Source organism: Panulirus ornatus, chromosome 3 (genome assembly GCF_036320965.1).
Source record: "Panulirus ornatus isolate Po-2019 chromosome 3, ASM3632096v1, whole genome shotgun sequence".
In the NCBI taxonomy this organism is placed as follows: domain Eukaryota; kingdom Metazoa; phylum Arthropoda; class Malacostraca; order Decapoda; family Palinuridae; genus Panulirus; species Panulirus ornatus.
In genome coordinates, this window is record NC_092226.1 from 29505038 (window position 1) to 29524726 (window position 19689).

A 19689-nucleotide genomic window follows, 5' to 3' on the forward strand; every position below is an offset into this window, starting at 1 on the left:
TGATCTATAAATGTAATAACCAACCCAATGCACATGTATTCTGAACTTTGGTAACTGATCTTCAGAACTTAAAAGGTGTAAAAACAATGAATAACAAGTGAGTCTGAGGATGCTATGGATGTATTACCATGCTCTGAATAAGGAAGGGAAAGAATATAAGACAACCGATGATAGAACTAATTAATCTATTCACAATACTTTTATGATACTGAAATGAACTAGCAAAAACCAATCACACCAATATAGACAGCAAGTTATTTCATCATTCTGCTTTTACTATTATTCCATATCTACAGATGGAGATTCTACTATATATATCAACTATAAATGAACAACATGAACTTCAAAACTATTACCTGAATATAAAGCGTCCTATCCGGCTGAACTAATTGGAACATATTTTTGATTTTGAATGAGGACTCCTGGACTCTTTCTACAGCAAGAATTTCGTCCACCGGTATTACACACAAGGGGGTTCCACCTGAAAATTATCAAATGAATTAATCATTCTAAAATGATAAAACTGAACTGATATGTGATGCTTGTTTATGTAGTCCCCTATAATAATAGAGAGGCATCCTCCCAAGCAAAACAACGGTTTCTTCTTAACAAGAGTTGGCCAGAGACTTAAGGAAATAAGACTAACCAGCTCTTTTATGAGAGTTACAAGCCAAATCGCAATATCAAAATGTTAGTAATCCAACTATCTGTCCTCAAAAACAAAAATGTGTTGTGAACCAATGCTTGTCACCATCTCATCTGAAAGAAAAAGACATGACATGAACTTAAATCTAGACATAGTAAACACAGCTAAACCATTCATTCTCTGCTTTACCTTTACTTCAGCAACAGCTTTTGGTCTGTGTTTTCAGTTTCCATCTGTGTATCTGGCCCAATCCAGAATGGCCATTTGGAAGAGCACTTGCTTACGGTCCTGATGGATGTAACACTGAGCCTGACCAAGGGCACATATTACTGTGTGTTTTTCTCCTCTATCTACTGTTATAAACACTAGGATTTATAAGCATGGAACCTCTCTTTTTTTATACAAATGCCAGTAACAAAAATTCACTCAACTTCTCAAATCTTCTACAAGCAGATAGAAGGCTTTTCAATAGTTTGTAGAAACAAATCTGAAAGTCACCATTCAGAGGGCATGTGTCTTCCCTTTCTTGCCTCTCAGTTCAATATCTACAGAATAGCACTACTACCTAAGCCTTCAACATTCAACAAATTCACACTTCAAAAACTAATTCAACTGGTAAATGGAAGTAATCTTCTTTTCCCACAAATAACAAACTAATGTATTCCTTTTTCTTTAATCTGATATCTTCTTATCCTGTTTTCATACTAAAGTTTTACCCCATAAGCTCTTGTTTCTTATCAGTTTAGCTTTGGGGCATGAAAGAGTGAGATTCATGGCAAAAGTGAGCATCCACCTTAATTCCAAATCTCTAGCATATACTGGATAGCCAATTTGCCAAAAATGTCACCATTATTCTCAGCTGGAAGGATATTCTTCTGTCTTTCAAACAAATATCTTGAAAGCATGTGTGGTTACCACAAACACAGTATTCTGGAGGTCAACTTTTTATCCCTTATACCTCAAGACTTTCTATAGCGGAAACACTCCCAAAAATATCCTTACATCCTAGTCTGTCTCCAATGCCTTTGCCCCCAAAGATAGAAATGTGGTCTCCACTCTAGCCTATTTAAGGAACCTCTTAGATTGGGATATTGTTCTAAGAGGGCTGTGGAGCTCAACAAACACTTTTCTATACTGTTACAAAAGTACAAAGGTCCCTTGCATACTGTGGTAGTTTCAACCATGGTTTCAAGTATTCACACTCAGGTAACGGATACCATTTTACCAACCATGTCATACAGTTCTGAAAATCATTGGTATTTTTTTTCTGCCTGATGGGTGAGTAATGCAGTAATTTGCAGCTACTTCTAGCCAAGCCTGTTGGGATTCAGAATAGTGGTGGCATGAAGATGCACACAGCAACGTATGAATGAGATCACCGAATCACCCAAGCATCATTCCCTGTGCTATGGTGGCAAGTTCTATATTACTGTGACTTGACAATTGAGAAACTCCATAAATAATCTTGTTTGTTACTTTGGCATACGTGCATAAAGCCTGTGATGAGAGTTGTGCTACCCTGAGGATGGCAAGGAAAGTGATGTCTCTTGAGCAAATGGTGGACTTATTTGATTGCCTTGCAACATGTTAGGAGGTATTTTGGTGTTATCATTGAGTAAACAATGTGAACCATAGAGAAAAATGAGACAGCCTTTTGTGCAGCATTGCTGGCTGGCTGCTGTGTAGGAGAATAGAGGCCAAGTGCAGAGCATAAGGGAGATGCACTGCCACTGTTCTACACAGTATTGTATCTTAATTTCTATTCTATACAATTTTTTTATATAATTTTTCTACACTTTTGTGAAACATATATTATGTTTTTCTTTCTTTTTTTTCATACTATTCGCCATTTCCCGCGTTAGCAAGGTAGTGTTAAGAACAGAGGACTGGGCCTTTGAGGGAATATCCTTGTCTGGCCCCCTTCTCTGTTCCTTCTTTTGGAAAATAAAAAAAAAACGAGAGGGGAGGATTTTCAGCCTCCCACTCCCTCCCCTTTTAGTCGCCTTCTACGACACGCAGGGAATACGTGGGAAGTATTCTTTCTCCCCTATCCCTAGGGATGTTTATGTTTTTAAAGTATGAAATACTGATTTTTCAATTCTGAAGCAATCATAACAAGATCTAAAGAAGATCTCTCAAGGGTCACTACCTGAACATCCCATTTCCAATAAGCCAAGTACTTCACCAACTGTGGTTTTGCTAACCATGTAGTCTCCAGGGATGAACCCCTGCTGCTAACAAGGGACCTCTGTAAGTTTCTGCAGGGCATTCCCATATGCGTTGTTGGGGTTCTGCTAGGTACCTCTTTTTAACTCTATCCAGGAGAAGTGGGAGACCAAATTGGAGGTGGAAAGATGGAGTGAAAAAGATTTTGAGTGATCAGGGGCCTGAACATGCAAGAGGGTGAAAGGCATGCAAGGAATAGAGTGAACTGGAACGATGTGGTATACCTGGGCCAACGTGCTGTCATTGGACTGAACCAGGGCATGTGAAGCATCTGGGGTAAACCATGGAAAGTTGTGTGGGGCCTGGATGTGGAAAGGGAGCTGTGGTTTCGGTGCATTATTACATGACAGCTAGAGACTGAGTGTGAATGAATGGGGTCTTTTTTGTCTTTTCCTAGCACTACCTCGCACACATGAGGGGGTAGGGGGTTGTTATTACATGTGTGTCGGGGTGGCGATGGGAATGAATAAAGGCAGACAGTATGAATTATGTACACGTGCATATATGTATATGTCTGTGTGTGTATATACATGTATATGTTGAGATGTATAGGTATGTATATTTGCTTGTGTGGACGTGTATGTATATACATGTGTATGTGGGTGGATTGGGCCATTCTTTCGTTTGTTTCCTTGCGCTACCTCGCTAACGCGGGAGACAGCGACAAAGCAAAATAAAAATAAATAAATATTTACACATTCCTGGTGCTACCCCACCCCACAGGAAGCAGCATTGCTACTCCCTACTTCAGCGAGGTAGAGCCAGGAAAATAAACAATAAGGCCAAGTTTGTTCACTCTCAGTCTCTAGTTGTCATGTGTAATGCACCAAAATTATAGCTCTCTACCCACATCCAGGATAGGGGAAAAGGAATACTTCCCATGTACTCCCTCTAAAGGAGGAAACAGAAGAAGGAGTTAAGCAGGAGTGCTCATCCTCCTTGAAGGCTCAGACTGGGGTGTCTGAATGTGTGTGGATGTAACTAAGATGAGAAGAAAGGAGAGACAGGTAGTATGTTTGAGGAAAGAAACCTGAACATTCTGGCTCTGAGTGAAATGAAGCTCAAGGGTAAAGGGGAAGAATGGTTTAGAAACGACTTAGGAATAAAGTCAGGGTTTGGTGAGAGGACAAGAGCCACGGAAGGAGTAGTACTACTCCTAAAGCAGGAGTTGTGGGAGTGTGTGATAGAGTGTAAGGAAGTAAATTCTAGATTGATTTGGGTAAAACTGACAGTGAATGGAAAGTGATGGGGGATCATTGGTGCTTAAGCACCTGGTCATGAGAAGAAATATCTTATGAGGCAAGCGTTTTGGGAGCAGCTGGGTGTGTGTGTCAGCAGAAGTGGTGCATGAGACCACATATTAGAGATGGGTGATTGAAATGCGAAGGTGAGTAATGTGGCAGTTGAGGGCATAATTGGTGTACACTGGGTACTCAGTGTTGTGAATGGAAATGATGAAGAGCTTGTGGATTTGTGTGTTGAAAAAAGACTGGTGGTTGGAATACCTGGGCTAAAAAAAGATATACATAACTATACGCATGTGAGTAAGAGAGAGGATCAAAGGGCATTACCAGATTATGTGTTAATGAATAGGTGAGTAAAAGAGAGATTTTTGGATATAAATGTGCTGAGAGGGGCAGCTGGAGAGGTGTCTGATCACTATCTTGTGGAGGCAAAGGTGATGATTTGTAGAGGTTTTCATAAAAGAAGTGAGAATGTTGGGGAGAAGAGAGTGGTGTTGTGAGAGTATGTGAGCTTGGAAAGGAGACTTGTGAGAGGAAGTACCATGAGAGATGAGTGTAGAATGGCAAATGGTGAGAGCAAATAACATGAGAGGAGTGGGTGAGGAATGGGAAGTATTTATGGAATCCATGATGGCTAGTGCAAGAGATGCATGTGGCACAAGAAAGGTGGGAGGTGGGCAAATTAGAAAGGGTAGCGAGTAGTGGGATGAAGAAGGAAAGATGTTAGTAAAAGAAAAAAGAGAGGCGTTTAGACAATACTTGCAGGGAAGGAGTGCAAATGACCGGGAGATGTATAGGAGAAAGCAGCAGAAGGTCAAGAGGAAGGTAGAAGAGTTGAAAAAGAGGGTAAATGAGGGTGTAAATTTCAATAAACATTAGGGAGAATAAAACGATGTTTTGGAAGGAGGCAAATAATGTGCATAAGACAAGAACAAATGATAACATCGGTGAAGGGGGAAAGGGGGAAGTGATTACATGTAGTGATGAAGGGAGGAGGAGATGGAGCGAGTATTTTGAAGGTTTATTGGATGTGTTTGATGACAGTGGCAGATGTAGGGAGTTTTGTTACGGATGGTGTGCAAAGTGAGAAAGGCAGAGGGAATGGTTTGGAGAAGAGAGAAGAGGTGGTGAAAGCCTTGTGGAAGATAAAATCTGGCAAGGCAATGGGTTTGGATGGTACTGCAATTGAATTAAGAAAGGGGGTGACTGTGTTGTTAATTGGTTGTTAAGGATATTCAATGTATGTATGGACCATGGTGAAGTGCCTAAGGATTGGTGGAATGCATGTAAAGTGCCAATGCACAAAGGCAAAGGGGATAAAGGTGAGTGTTCAAACTACAGAGGCATAAGTTTGTTGAGTATTCCTTGGAAATTGCATGGAAGGGTATTGATTGAGAGGGTGAAGGCATGTAGAGTATCAGAGTGGGGACGAGCAGTGTGGTTTCAGTAGTGGTAAAGGATATGTGGGTCAGGTGTTTGCTTTGAAGTATGTGTGCGAGAAATACTGAAGAAAAACAGATGGATCCGTACGTGGCATTTATACATCTGGAGGAGCCATATGACAGGGTGGATAGATGCTTTGTGGAAAGTCATAAGAGTATATGGTGTGGGAGGTAAGCTGCTAGAAGCAGTGAGAAATTTTTATCATGGGTGCAAGGCATGTGTATGAGCAGGAAGAGAGGAGAGTGATTGGCTCCCAGTGAAGGTCGGTCTGTGGCAGGGGTGTTTAATTTGTTTCTGGATGGGGTGGTATGGGATGGTCAGAGAGGCAAATGCAAGAGTTTTGGAGAGAGGGGCGAGTATGCAGAATGCTAGAGATGAGAGGGCCTGGGAAATGAATCAGTTGTTGTTTGCTGAAGATACAGCAAGGTGGCTGATTTGAGTGAGAAACTGCAGTTGATGACTGAGTTTGGAAAAGTGTGTGAAAGGAGAAAGTCAATAGTAAATGTGAATAAGAGCAAGGTTATTAGCTTCAGCAGGGTTGAGGGAAAATTTCATAAATTTATGTATGTTTCTTAATTAACCATATCAATTATTCTACTCCATTCATCCACCACTCTTATAAAAGTACTTCTTTACATTCTTTTCATCTTTTCAATGTGTTTCTTGCTTAATTCATGTTATGTCCTGTAGTTGCTCCATCCCTCATCTCCTGAAGAACTGCTCACTGCTGGAATCATCAATATATTCTGAGACATTAAAGGTTGTTATTTTCCATGGTAAGCAAATTCAAAGCCTTTGTCCTTTCCCTATAAGTTAGCTCTCTTAATTCTGGTAACTTCTTTGTTGCCCTACCCTGAATGTTCTTTATTCCCTCTTTGTGCTTTTTTACTTGGTTACTGAACTTGAGAAGCATATTCTAGTTCTGGTTTTATGTAGGATATGAAAAGCTTGATAAATATTTCCTTACCCATACACTTGAAAGCTATTCTGATAACTGACAGAAGACTATCTGTCTCCTTTACTGTTCTCCTAATGTCAAACTCTAGTAACAGATTGGAGCTAATGTTAACTCCCAAATCCTTCTCGTACACAGAATCCTTGAGCTTGCTTCTTGCTGGTCATATTGAGACCTTCTTTCACTATGTCCCATCCTCATTACTTTACATTTGCTTGGGTTGAATTTCATCAACCATGTAGCACTTCCCTCATGACTTTTGCATCACTTGGAAACATTTTCAGGTTGGAGTCAGAAACTTCCAGCAAATCATTTACAAAGATCAAGAGGGGTGATCATCCCAGAACTAAACTTGATGGCACTCTGCAGGTCACCTCTGTCCATTTGGAAAAGGCTCCTGTAACATGTGTCCTCTATTACATTCATTTGAGATAATCTTCTGTCCATTGAAGGAGTTTCCCCCTTACTCCTGCCTAGTGACTAAGCTTCTTAATCAGCCTCCCATACGGAACAGCATCAAATGCTTTCTGGCAGTCTAGATGCAAACATTCCACCCAGCTTTCTCTCTTGTCTAAGACTGGGTTCACTCTCTCTTAAAACTGTAAAAGGTTTGTTACACAAGACCTCCTTTTCTTAAATCCGTTTTTTTTTAATTTTCCAAAAGAAGGAACAGAGAATTGGGCCAGGTGAGGGTATTCCCTCAAAGGCCCAGTCCTCTGTTCTAAACGCTACCTCGCTAATGCGGGAAATGGCAAATAGTTTGAAAGAAAGACTATTTCTCACTTAGGTAATTTCTCCACAACAAAAAGTCATCCACTTGCTTTCTAATATTCTTTTCCAGAACCTTATACACCATGCTCATTAGTGACACTAGTCTGTAGTTCAGTGCCTGCTCCCCATCACCTTTCTTATAAACAGGTATGATGTTTGCCCTGTTCCATTCCCTTGACACTCTGCCTCTCTCCAGTGACATGAGCAGTAATTCAAGTGGTTTATCTAGCATATCTGCACAATCATTGGCAAGTGGTGAAATATCATCGGGACCATGCACCATGTATGGGTCAAGTCCTTTTAGTATTCTGTTAATGTCTTTACTAGATATCAAAATTATCTCCAAAGCCTCCTCCCCATTCCATATCACTGGTGTTGGGGTTATAAGGTCTTGCATTGTAAGAACACTTTTGAAACTGTTATTCAATTTCCCACATATCTTACATCATCCTTTACAATATTTCCCTCTGAATCCCTATACCTGATTAGCTGCTCCTTAACTGACAAATGAGTCCTGATGAATTAATGAAAAAGCCTTCTCCATAACATTCTTTTCAAAGTTTCTTTGTTCTATCTTTGCTATCCATGTATTCAAATTCCATTCATTCTGCACTCTTATTGCATACCTTGCAAATGCTGGCTGCCTGGTGTGCTGTCTATATCTTTGCCACTGCACATCTCAAAGCTCCTTTACTTTTTTAACATCTTTTATAAAATCATTCTCACTTCTTTCTTACTATTCCCTCTGTATCTGAGGCTTGAAGAAACCATGGCTCTACTCCTTCACTGTAAATTTCACAAAGCCTCTCACTAAAAAGTCCTGGTTCCTGAATTCTATTTCCTAGCCCACCTTACCACAGAAATTGTCATGATGTTCGTTTAGTTTCCACAATTCTATCTCCTCTTTATGTCTTCTTTCACCTCTGCTCTTTTAATGTCCACCTTTATCAAACAATTAAACTTGAGAATTACTGATCACTCCTTCCAAATGGTGTATCATATAAAATAATCTCAATATCCTGCATAAACATGCAAGTTAGAATCTCCAATTTTCAATGTGTATAAAATACAACGTTAAAGATGTTAGAGCATTTCCCATTCTGATTAAATATGGCTGAATGTATTCTGTGACTCTTGGATGGCCCATTACCCTGACTAACTTACTTCCCCGAGTCTGAATCTTGGAATGTATGATTTGTCAATAATGAGATCCAGTTAGCACAAATTCAAGTAAAGGAAACAAAAAGTCTTGTATATCAATAAACACATCATTCACTGTAAAAACAATGGATTTCTACACTTTTTTTTCCAAAAGTTTAATTCAATCATTCCATAGACAATTTTACCCAATCCCAATTATTTTGCAAACTTCAGTCAAACTATTTCAACTACTATTCCTATCTCCTCTCTATCTACTTATAATTTGGTGGCCTATATCACTATTACATCAATGCAACCTACACTGAATCCATCTTAAGTCTAAATCCCAATAACTTCATACTTTCTTTGGCTACACCATCCAATAACCATTATTCTTCTCTCCTTTTCCTTATTTACTAGTCTGACTCAAACCTAGTATGCTTAAACACTAAGATATCTATGCTTACATTCATGGCCCTTATGGTCCACACGTTCACTGTGAATGGTATATTTCATTCTTTTTAAATAAGAGAGACAACAGAACTGCCTCCAAACATCCCCAGTAACATGAATCAGAAGACTAACAAGTGGAATTCCCATTCAACTGCTATGGGGCCCAGGTCAGTCAAACTCCTCAAGAAGCTGGCATTGTTCAGGTGTACTAAGCACTGATCATTTGCAATATCGGCAATACAATCTTAGAATATATATACATCTATCTAAGAAAAACTAGAGGAAGTGAAGCGTTTTAGATATCTGGGAGTGGATTTGGCAGCGGATGGAACCATGGAGTGGAAGTGAATCATAAGGTGGGGGAGGGGGCGAAAGTTCTGGGCACGTTAAAAAATGTGTGGAAATCGAGAATGTTATCTTGGAAAGCAAAAATGGGTATGCTTGAAGGAATAGTGGTTCCAACAATGATATATGGTTGCGAGGCGCTAGAAATGAGATGTTTGAGGACAATATGTGGCGTTAGGTGATTTGATCGAATAAGTAATGAAAGGGTAAGAGAGATGTGGGGTAGTATAAAGAGTGTGGCTGAGAGAGCAGAAGAGGGTGTTTTGAAATGGTTCGCTAACACAGGAGACAGCGACAAAGTAAATAATAAATAAAATATAAATATTATCAAAGATACATACACCTACAAATAGAAATAAAGGAAGGTAACCATTGAGACAACTCTGATAAAACATTTAAAAAACAAAAATACTTCTGGGGAAGTTAATGAGATGCAAGTGTGAGGGGTAGAAATAAAGTTAGCAGGACATACAACACAATGGATTATAATCTATAAAACTGGTGCGAGTGTGTTAAATAGTACACAAGTTTTGGAGTTACATAGTAATGAATAACAAAGAAAATATCTTTGGGTCTAACCTTCTGTCTTAGAATAAGAAAGACTATGTGTGGTGAGTCTGAAGAAGCGAGTTTTGAAGTTCTTAATCCCAAATTTTTTTCTGCCTTGTGCTCGCTTGATCATTATTCTGCAGAAATAATAAAGAATAAATTAATTGTATGAATTTCATAAACAAATTCCATCTTTAAGATGTGTCAAAAACAGCACATCTACATACAACAAAAAGGTGAATTTATCTAACTTCAAGTACAACCACAGTGAATGCTTAATTCCTATAACTATATAGCATTCATATTTCATGCCTTTAAATGCAATTCTATATACATTACTTATACAACTGCTCATTTTTGGTTGGCTATGCTATCAACTCACTACTGCTCTAACAAACATGACTATCCAGTTAATTCTTTATTCTTACTTAATGTTGAAGGCTCCAGTCACAGACAAAAGTCCACATCAAGGCCAGGCCTCAATTAAAATATAGAGAGAATTACGAAACAGAAAAAGAAAAGACAAGGGAAAGTATCTATGAATTTTTGAGAAAGTGTAAAACCTGTCTTTTGAAATGTGCTAGATCATAGTTATAGGGAAAGAAAGAAATTTTCATATCACAAAATAATAAAACATATCAGGCATAAATTCAAATGCTTAACTTTTCCAATCCAACTAAATTTCTTGGACTATGAGTCCCATTCTTTACTTAAAAACTAATGCTTGCTACCTCATAATTGTATGAATTACATTTTTCCCAACAACCACTGCTCCAATTAACAAACCAACACCAATGTGAAACGAGAAGACAAGGATAAAATATCAATGCCACAAAAAATTAACTATACAATACTAATGATCTACATGGCAAGCAACTTTGTTCACTGAGCAGACGGCTCAAATAACTTAAATATCTAGCTAAGTTGTAATGGAAAAGCAAAATGTAATATCCTACTATATGGAAAAACAACAGGCTATAAGCATCATCATCAAATTGTTATGAACTTTACTTGTTTTATTTGTAACTGCAGTTGTACAAGGTGAAGTGGTCTTCATTCCCAAGGTTTGCCACAAACCTCAACCAACGTGGTAAAACAATATTTACTTTACTGATTTATTTGTGATCACAGTGAGCATTCTAGTTTGACAATTACCAAGCAAATTTTGCCTTCTAACATATCACAAAAAATTTTACAAACAATCATGTTTCATCAGTATCCAAATCCTCAAAGATAATACAAAATAAAAATACACAAAATACAGTTGTCACCACCACCATCTGAGAGAGAGCATCTGAAAGATAGCACTTGCTCTGAGGAGGGTAAAACCTCCTAAAATGAGAAGTAGCCAAGAAAATTTACCCATCTGACCAAAGCAAAACATAATAAGCCAGTATATGTTATTAGAGCCATTGAACCTTGAAAAATAATCAATAAATTACCTGCAGGATCAAAATGAAAGAATAAGATCCAAACTAAGGTCATGACATTAGCACCTATTGCCAATGAATAAAAAACCCTGCATGTAACATAAAAAGTATAAATGCAATGACCTCTCTGGAACAGAGATCTATCTAAAGATTCCCATTTGACATGATCCAGTTGCACAACTCTAAGGCAAATCAATCCTATAATTTGATAGGTTATATGGCCTAATGCTGCACAGTCTACATTGTGCAAAATCCTTAAATAAACTTTCCTCTCCAGGATTAATCTATCCCATGAGTTGTGTGAGATTCTCTATGATCCCTAGGATTCAGAATCATCTAAATCACCTCCCCACCTTCCATTGTAATATATGCCTCATTCCATCACTCACTACTTTTCAATTACTGCAACCTTCTGCTCAGTCCAGGTATCCTTTGCCAATCAGTAATGACCTCACTGTCCAAACAAATGACAAGCCAGCGACACTAATTGCTTCATATATTTCCTAATCATAAACTAGCCTTCCTTTCTGTCCAACTTCTTCCAACCTACGAAAGACAAGTATCCTTCCACGATTTACTTAAGATGTAGTATATATATGGCACATATGCATGCATACATACATACATACATACATACATACATACATGTGAAGCATCTGGGGTAAACCGTAAAAAGGTCTGTGGGGCCTGGATGTGGAAAAGGAGCTATGGTTTCAGTGCATTACACATGACAGCTAGACATTGAGTGTGAACGGATGTGGCCTTTTTGCCTTTTCCTAGGTGGGGGATGCTATTTCATGTATGGTGGGGTGGCAACAGGAATGGATGAAGGCAGCAATTATGAATATGTACATGTGTATATATATTAGAAAGGATTACAATTTTGTGCATGATCAAGAAATTCCTATGAGTCCACGGGAAGTGAAACACTTTTGTGTAACAATCACATCATCAGGGGAGATACAAAAAAGAAATATAAGTCAGTTGATATACAACGAAGAGATATAGCTAGGATGCCAGTTGGTAAAAAAGTCACCTGATAACCAAATGGCATTAGTGCTACGTCTCTTTGTTGTACATCAACTGACACATTTCTTTCTTGTATCTCCCATGATGATGTGATTATCAAACGAGAGTGCACTTGGGAACTTATCGGGTTTCATCTCCCCATGGACTCGTAGGAATGTGTGTATATATATATGTAAGTCTGTGTATGTATATCATGTATATGTTGAAATGTATAGGTATGTATACGGGCGTGTGTGGGCGTTTAGGTATAAACATGTGTATGTGGGTGGGTTGAGCCATTCTTCATCTGTTTCCTAGCACTACCTCGCTCTCGTGGGAGACAGCTATTAGGTATAATAAATAATACATATATAAATCCACTTATTAAAAAATCATGGAAACATCACACACCCCTGCCGCAAATGAACATTCAATGGGAACCACTCACTTTCCTCTCTTCCTACTCGTAAACATGCCTTATATCCTTGATAAAAACTTTTCACTGCTTCTAGCAACTTGCCTCCCACACCATATACTCTTAATACCTTCCAGAGAGCATCTCTATCATAAGCCATCTCAAGATCCATAAATGCTACATACAAATCCATCTGCTTTTCCAAGTGTTTCTCACATACATTCCTCAACGCAAACACCTGATCCACATATCCTCTAGCACTTCTGAAACAACACTGCTCCTCCCCAATCTGGTGCTCTGTACATGCCTTGACCCTCTTGATCTATACCCTTCCGTATAATTTCCCAGGAATACTCAACAAACATATCCCTCTGTAATTTTAACACTCACCTTTATCCCCTTGGCCTTTGTACAATGGCACTATACATGCATTCCGACAATCCTCAGGCACTTCACCATGAACCATTCATACATTGAATATCCTCACCAACCAGTCAACAACAAAGTCACCCCGTTTTTTTAATAAATTCCACTGCAATACCATCCAAACCCGCCACCTTGCTGGCTCTCATCTCCCGCAAAGCTTTCACTACCTCTTCTCTGTTTACCAAATCATTCTCACTGACCATCTCTCTTCCCCGTGGACTCATAGGAATATACTTGATCATGCAGTGGAATTTATTAAAAAAGGTGGTGACTGTATTGTTGACTGGTTGGTAAGGTTATTTAATGTATGTATGACTCATGGTGAGGTGCCTGAGGATTGGCGGAATGCGTGCATAGTGCCATTGTACAAAGGCAAAGGGGATAAGAGTGAGTGCTCAAATTACAGAGGTATAAGTTTGTTGAGTATTCCTGGCAAATTATATGGAAGGGTATTGATTGAGAGGATGAAGGCATGTACAGAGCATCAGATTGGGGAAGAGCAGTGTGGTTTCAGAAGTGGTAGAGGATGTGTGGATCAGGTGTTTGCTTTGAAGAATGTATGTGAGAAATACTTAGAAAAGCAAATGGATTTGTATGTAGCATTTATGAATCTGGAGAAGGCATATGATAGAGTTGATAGAGATGCTCTGTGGAAGGTATTAAGAATATATGGTGTGGGAGGCAAGTTGTTAGAAGCAGTGAAAAGTTTTTATCGAGGATGTAAGGCATGTGTACGTGTAGGAAGAGAGGAAAGTGATTGGTTCTCAGTGAATGTAGGTTTGCGGCAGGGGTGTGTGATGTCTCCATGGCTGTTTAATTTGTTTATGGATGGGGTTGTTAGGGAGGTGAATGCAAGAGTTTTGGAAAGAGGGGCAAGTAAGAAGTCTGTTGGGGATGAGAGAGCTTGGGAAGTGAGTCAGTTTTTGTTCGCTGATGATACAGCGCTGGTGGCTGATTCATGTGAGAAACTGCAGAAGCTGGTGACTGAGTTTGGTAAAGTGTGTGAAAGAAGAAAGTTAAGAGTAAATGTGAATAAGAGCAAGGTTATTAGGTACAGTAGGGTTGAGGGTCAAGTCAATTGGGAGGTGAGTTTGAATGGAGAAAAACTGGAGGAAGTGAAGTGTTTTAGATATCTGGGAGTGGATCTGGCAGCGGATGGAAACATGGAAGCGGAAGTGGATCATAGGGTGGAGGAGGGGGCGAAAATTCTAGGAGCCTTGAAGAATGTGTGGAAGCCGAGAACATTATCTCGGAAAGCAAAAATGGGTATGTTTGAAGGAATAGTGGTTCCAACAATGTTGTATGGTTGCGAGGCGTGGACTATGGATAGAGTTGTGCGCAGGAGGATGGATGTGCTGGAAATGAGATGTTTGAGGACAATGTGTGGTGTGAGGTGGTTTGATCGAGTAAGTAACGTAAGGGTGAGAGAGATGTGTGGAAATAAAAAGAGCGTGGTTGAGAGAGCAGAAGAGGGTGTTTTGAAATGGTTTGGTCACATGGAGAGAATGAGTGAGGAAAGATTGACCAAGAGGATATATGTGTCGGAGGTGGAGGGAACGAGGAGAAGAGGGAGACCAAATTGGAGGTGGAAAGATGGAGTGAAAAATATTTTGTGTGATCGGGGCCTGAACATGCAGGAGGGTGAAAGGAGGGCAAGGAATAGAGTGAATTGGAGCGATGTGGTATACCGGGGTTGACGTGCTGTCAGTGGATTGAATCAAGGCATGTGAAGCGTCTGGGGTAAACCATGGAAAGCTGTGTAGGTATGTATATTTGCGTGTGTGGACGTATGTATATACATGTGTATGGTGGTGGGTTGGGCCATTTCTTTCGTCTGTTTCCTTGCGCTACCTCGCAAACGCGGGAGACAGCGGCAAAAAAAAAAAAAAAAAAAAAAAAAAAAAAAAAATATATATATATATATATATATATATATATATATATAATATTATATATATTTATTTATTTATTATACTTTGTCGCTGTCTCCCGCGTTTGCGAGGTAGCGCAAGGAAACAGACGAAAGAAATGGCCCAACCCCCCCCCATACACATGTATATACATACGTCCACACACGCAAATATACATACCTACACAGCTTTCCATGGTTTACCCCAGACGCTTCACATGCCTTGATTAAATCCACTGACAGCACGTCAACCACGGTATACCACATCGCTCCAATTCACTCTATTCCTTGCCCTCCTTTCACCCTCCTGCATGTTCAGGCCCCGATCACACAAAATCTTTTTCACTCCATCTTTCCACCTCCAAGTTGGTCTCCCTCTTCTCCTCGTTCCCTCCACCTCCGACACATATATCCTCTTGGTCAATCTTTCCTCACTCATTCTCTCCATGTGCCCAAACCACTTCAAAACACCCTCTTCTGCTCTCTCAACCACGCTCTTTTTATTTCCACACATCTCTCTTACCCTTACGTTACTCACTCGATCAAACCACCTCACACCACACATTGTCCTCAAACATCTCATTTCCAGCACATCCATCCTCCTGCGCACAGCTCTATCCATAGCCCACGCCTTGCAACCATACAACATTGTTGGAACCACTATTCCTTCAAACATACCCATTTTTGCTTTCCGAGATAATGTTCTCGACTTCCACACATTCTTCAAGGCTCCCAGAATTTTCGCCCCCTCCCCCACCCTATGATCCACTTCCGCTTCCATGGTTCCATCCGCTGCCAGATCCACTCCCAGATATCTAAAACACTTCACTTCCTCCAGTTTTTCTCCATTCAAACTCACCTCCCAATTGACTTGACCCTCAACCCTACTGTACCTAATAACCTTGCTCTTATTCACATTTATATATATATATATATATATATATATATATATATATATATATATATATATATATATATATATATATATATATATAATTTTTTATTTATTTTGCTTTGTCGCTCTCTCCCGCGTTTACGAGGTAGCGCAGGAAACATACAAAAGAAATGGCCCAACCCACCCCCATGCACAATGTATACACACACACACGTCCACACACGCAAATATACATACCTATACATCTCAATGTACACATATATATATACATACACAGACCATACATATATACCCATGCACACAATTCACACTGTCTGCCCCCATTCACTCCCATCGCAACCTCGCCACACGTGGAATACCTTCCCCCTCCCCCATCATGTGTGCGAGGTAGGACTAGGAAAAGACAGCAAAGGCCCCATTCGTTCACACTCAGTCTCTAAGCTGCCACGTAATAATGCCTGAAACCATAGCTCCCTTTCCACATCCAGGCCGCACAAAACTTTCCATGGTTTACCCCAGACGCTTCACATGCCTTGATTCAATCCACTGACAGCACGTCAACCCCGGTATACCACATCAATCCAATTCACTCTATTCCTTGCCCTCCTTTCACCCTCCTGCATGTTCAGGCCCCGATCACTCAAAATCTTTTTCACTCCATCTTTCCACCTCCAATTTGGTCTCCCACTTCTTGTTCCCTCCACCTCCGACACATATATCCTCTTGGTCAATCTTTCCTCACTCATTCTCTCCATGTGCCCAAACCATTTCAAAACACCCTCTTCTGCTCTCTCAACCATGCTCTTTTTATTTCCACACATCTCTCTTACCCTTACATTACTTACTCGATCAAACCACCTCACACCACATATTGTCCTCAAACATCTCATTTCCAGCATATCCACCCTCCTGCGCACAACTCTATCCATAGCCCATGCCTCACAACCATACAACATTGTTGGAACCACTATTCCTTCAAACATACCCATTTTTGCTTTCCGAGATAATGTTCTCGACTTCCACACATTCTTCAAGGCTCCCAGGATTTTCGCCACTCCCCCACCCTATGATTCATTTCCGCTTCCATGGTTCCATCCGCTGCCAGATCCACTCCCAGATGTCTAAAACACTTTACTTCCTCCAGTTTTTCTCCATTCAAACTTACCTCCCAATTGACTTGACCCTTAACCCTACTGTACCTAATTACCTTGCTCTTATTCACATTTACTCTTAACTTTCTTCTTTCACACACTTTACCAAACTCAGTCACCAGCTTCTGCAGTTTCTCACATTAATCAGCCACCAGCGCTGTATCATCAGCGAACAACAACTGACTCACTTCCCAAGCTCTCTCATCCACAACAGACTTCATACTTGCCCCTCTTTCCAAATCTCTTGCATTCACCTCCCTAAGAACCCCATCCATAAACAAATTAAACAACCATGGAGACATCACACACCCCTGCCGCAAACCTACATTCACTGAGAACCAATCACTTTCCTCTCTTCCTACACGTACACAGGCCTTACATCCTCAATAAAAACTTTTCACTGCTTCTAACAACTTGCCTCCCACACCATATATTCTTAATACCTTCCACAGAGCATATATATATATATATATATATATATATATATATATATATATATATATATATATATATATATATATATTTTTCTTTTTTTTTTGCCGGTCTCCCGCGTTTGTGAGGTAGCGCAAGGAAACAGACGAAAGAAATGGCCCAACCCACCCCCATACACATGTATATACATACGTCCACAAACGCAAATATACATACCTACACAGCTTTCCATGGTTTACCCCAGACGCTTCACATGCCTTGATTCAATCCACTGACAGCACATCAACCCAGATATACCACATCGATCCAATTCACTCTGTTCCTTGCCCTCCTTTCACCCTCCTGCATGTTCAGGCCCCAATCACACAAAATCTTTTTCACTCCATCTTTTCACCTCCAATTTGGTCTCCCACTTCTCCTCGTACCCTCCACCTCCGACACATATATCCTCTTGGTCAATCTTTCCTCACTCATTCTCTCCATGTGCCCAAACCATTTCAAAACACCCTCTTCTGCTCTTTCAACCACGCTCTTTTTATTTCCACACATCTCTCTTACCCTTACGTTACTTACTCGATCAAACCACCTCACACCACACATTGTCCTCAAACATCTCATTTCCAGCACATCCATCCTCCTGCGCACAACTCTATCCATAGCCCATGCCTCACAACCATACAACATTGTTGGAACCACTATTCCTTCAAACATACCCATTTTTGCTTTACGAGATAATATTCTCGACTTCCACACATTCTTCAAGGCTCCCAGGATTTTCGCCCCCTCCCCAACCCTATGATCCACTTCCGCTTCCATGGTTCCATCCGCTGCCAGATCCACTCCCAGATATCTAAAACACTTTACTTCCTCCACTTTTTCTCCATTCAAACTTACCTCCCAATTGACTTGACCCTCAACCCTACTGTACCTACTTACCTTGCTCTTATTCACATTTACTCTTAACTCAACCCTACTGTACCTACTTACCTTGCTCTTATTCACATTTACTCTTAACTTTCTTCTTTCACACACTTTACCAAACTCAGTCACCAGCTTCTGCAGTTTCTCACATGAATCAGCCACCAGCGCTGTATCATCAGCGAACAAAAACTGACTCACTTCCCAAGCTCTCTCATCCCCAACAGACTTCATACTTGCACCTCTTTCCAAAACTCTTGCATTCACCGCCCTAACAACCCCATCCATAAACAAATTAAACAACCATGGAGACATCACACACCCCTGCCGCAAACCTACATTCACTGAGAACCAATCACTTTTCTCTTTTCCTACACGTACACATGCCTTACATCCTCGATAAAAACTTTTCACTGCTTCTAACAACTTGCCTCCCACACCATATATTCTTAATACCTTCCACAGAGCATCTCTATCAACTCTATCATATGCCTTCTCCAGATCCATAAATGCTACATACAAATCCATTTGCTTTTCTAAGTATTTCTCACATACTTTCTTCAAAGCAAACACCTGATCCACACATCCTCTACCACTTCTGAAACCACACTGCTCTTCCCCAATCTGATGCTCTGTACATGCCTTCACCCTCTCAATCAATACCCTCCCATATAATTTGCCAGGAATACTCAACAAACATATACCTCTGTAATTTGAGCACTCACTCTTATCCCCTTTGCCTTTGTACAATGGCACTATGCACGCATTCCGCCAATCCTCAGGCACCTCACCATGAGTCATACATACATTAAATAACCTTACCAACCAGTCAATGATACAGTCACCCCCTTTTTTAATAAATTCCACTGCAATACCATCCAAACCTGCTGCCTTGCCGGCTTTCATCTTCCGCAAAGCTTTTATTACCTCTTCTCTGTTTACCAAATCATATATATATATATATATATATATATATATATTGGAGGCTAAGGTGAAGATTAGTATGGGTTTTCAGAAAAGAAGAGTGAATGTTGGGGTGAAGAAGGTGGTGAGAGTAAGTGAGCTTGGGAAGGAGACCTGTGTGAAGAAGTATCAGGAGAGACTGTGTACAGAATGGAAAAAGGTGAGAACAATGGAAGTAAGGGGAGTGGGGGAGGAATGGGATGTATTTAGGGAATCAGTGATGGATTGCGCAAAAGATGCTTGTGGCATGAGAAGAGTGGGAGGTGGGCTGTTTAGAAAGGGTAGTGAGTGGTGGGATGAAGAAGTAAGAGTATTAGTGAAAGAGAAGAGAGAGGCATTTGGACGATTTTTGCAGGGAAAGAATGCAATT

General features: G+C 40.1%; 1 protein-coding gene across 1 annotated transcript in view; it reads right to left on the minus strand.

Annotated features, from left to right (window-relative positions):
- The window catches only part of LOC139761823 (ras GTPase-activating protein 3-like), a 165459-nt gene that overhangs the window by 81304 nt on the left and 64466 nt on the right, over positions 1–19689 (minus strand). Inside the window, exons 3-4 of the mRNA XM_071686327.1 lie at positions 9803–9909; positions 357–481 (exon numbers count right to left, since the gene is read on the minus strand). Coding sequence (XP_071542428.1) covers positions 357–481; positions 9803–9909 — 232 coding nt within the window. The remainder of the gene's footprint in view (positions 1–356; positions 482–9802; positions 9910–19689) is intronic.